This window comes from Malurus melanocephalus, unplaced genomic scaffold, assembly GCF_030028575.1.
Source record: "Malurus melanocephalus ecotype Western Australia unplaced genomic scaffold, MMel_1.1 scaffold_1620, whole genome shotgun sequence".
Taxonomy (NCBI): domain Eukaryota; kingdom Metazoa; phylum Chordata; class Aves; order Passeriformes; family Maluridae; genus Malurus; species Malurus melanocephalus.
In genome coordinates this window covers 23,083-24,321 of record NW_026624852.1, presented here as the reverse complement: position 1 = coordinate 24,321, position 1,239 = coordinate 23,083, and the positions used below count along the sequence as shown (strand labels likewise).

General features: G+C 59.1%; 1 protein-coding gene across 1 annotated transcript in view; it reads right to left on the bottom strand.

Moving 5' to 3' along the window:
- LOC130587190 (V-type proton ATPase subunit B, kidney isoform-like) overlaps positions 1-1,239 on the bottom strand; it is a gene marked incomplete at both ends in the record, with an annotated part of 10,341 nt that overhangs the window by 2,169 nt on the left and 6,933 nt on the right. Inside the window, 2 exons of the mRNA XM_057388155.1 lie at positions 299-452; positions 1,159-1,236. Coding sequence (XP_057244138.1) covers positions 299-452; positions 1,159-1,236 — 232 coding nt within the window. The remainder of the gene's footprint in view (positions 1-298; positions 453-1,158; positions 1,237-1,239) is intronic.

Here is a 1,239-nt window from a genome sequence, read left to right as displayed (position 1 = left end):
ATCCCACCCCAATCCCCTTCCCCAATTGCATCCCAATCCCATCCCAATCCTAATCCCATCCCATCCCCTCCTCCTCTGTCCCCTCTGTCACAGCCACACTCATGGGGACATTGCGGGAATCTGGAACCCCCCATCTCTCAGATTTAGGGACCCCAAATCAGCCCAGATTCCCTCCCAAACAGCGCACAGGGATCACAGCGTCAATAGGGAAACTGAGGCACGAGACAACAGCAGCTTTCCCACAGCAGGAGAGAGGATCCAGCCTTCCCAAATCCCACCCATCCTCTCTTCCCCCCACCCCTGGGCACCCACCTCGTTGTGGGGGAGCCCGGCTGCAGAGAAGATCGGGATTTTCTGTCCGCGGGCGATGCTGTTCATGACGTCGATCGGGGAGATCCCGGTCTGGATCATCTCCTCAGGGTAGATGCGGCCGTGGGGGTTGATGGGCTGGCCTGGAYCCCAAAAAYSAGGAATGGTTTGGGGTGGAAKGGGCCTTAAACCCATCCGGTCCCACCCAGGTTGGGCCAAGCTCTGTCCAGTCTGGCCTGGGTCACTTCTGGGGATGGGGCTGGAGAGGGGTCCAGGGATCGTCCCGGTGGGTGCCAAAATTTGGGAGTGGGTCTGGGGTGAGACAGGCACCAGCCCAGAGGGTGGACACCCGAGGGGGAGGGATGGACACTGGGATGGACAGACGGATGGATGGACGGACATTGGGATGGATGATGGATGGACAGATGGACACTGGGATGGAGGGGGAGATGGATGGATGGATGATGGACAGACACTAGGGTGGACAGATGGACACTAGGATGGATGGATGGATGGATGGATGGATGGATGGATGGATGGATGGACACTAGGGTGGAGGTGGACACTGGGATGGATAGATGGACACTGGGATGGATGGGGAGATGGATGGATGGATGATGGACAGACACTAGGGTGGACAGATGGACACTAGGATGGATGGATGGACACTCGGATGGATGGATGGATGGATGGATGGATGGATGGATGGATGGATGGATGGATGGATGGATGGAGGGACAGAGGGACATGGTGACACCCCAGGGCCACCATGGCCATCAGGGCACGGTGTCACCCCCAGTTCCAGGCTGTCCCCAGACCCTCCCATGTTCCCAAAGCCGGAGCTGTCACCGTTGATGTCCAGGAAGTCCTCGGCCATGACGGCGGGGCCGCTGTCGATGGGTTTGGCGGAGCCGTTGAACACGCGGCCTG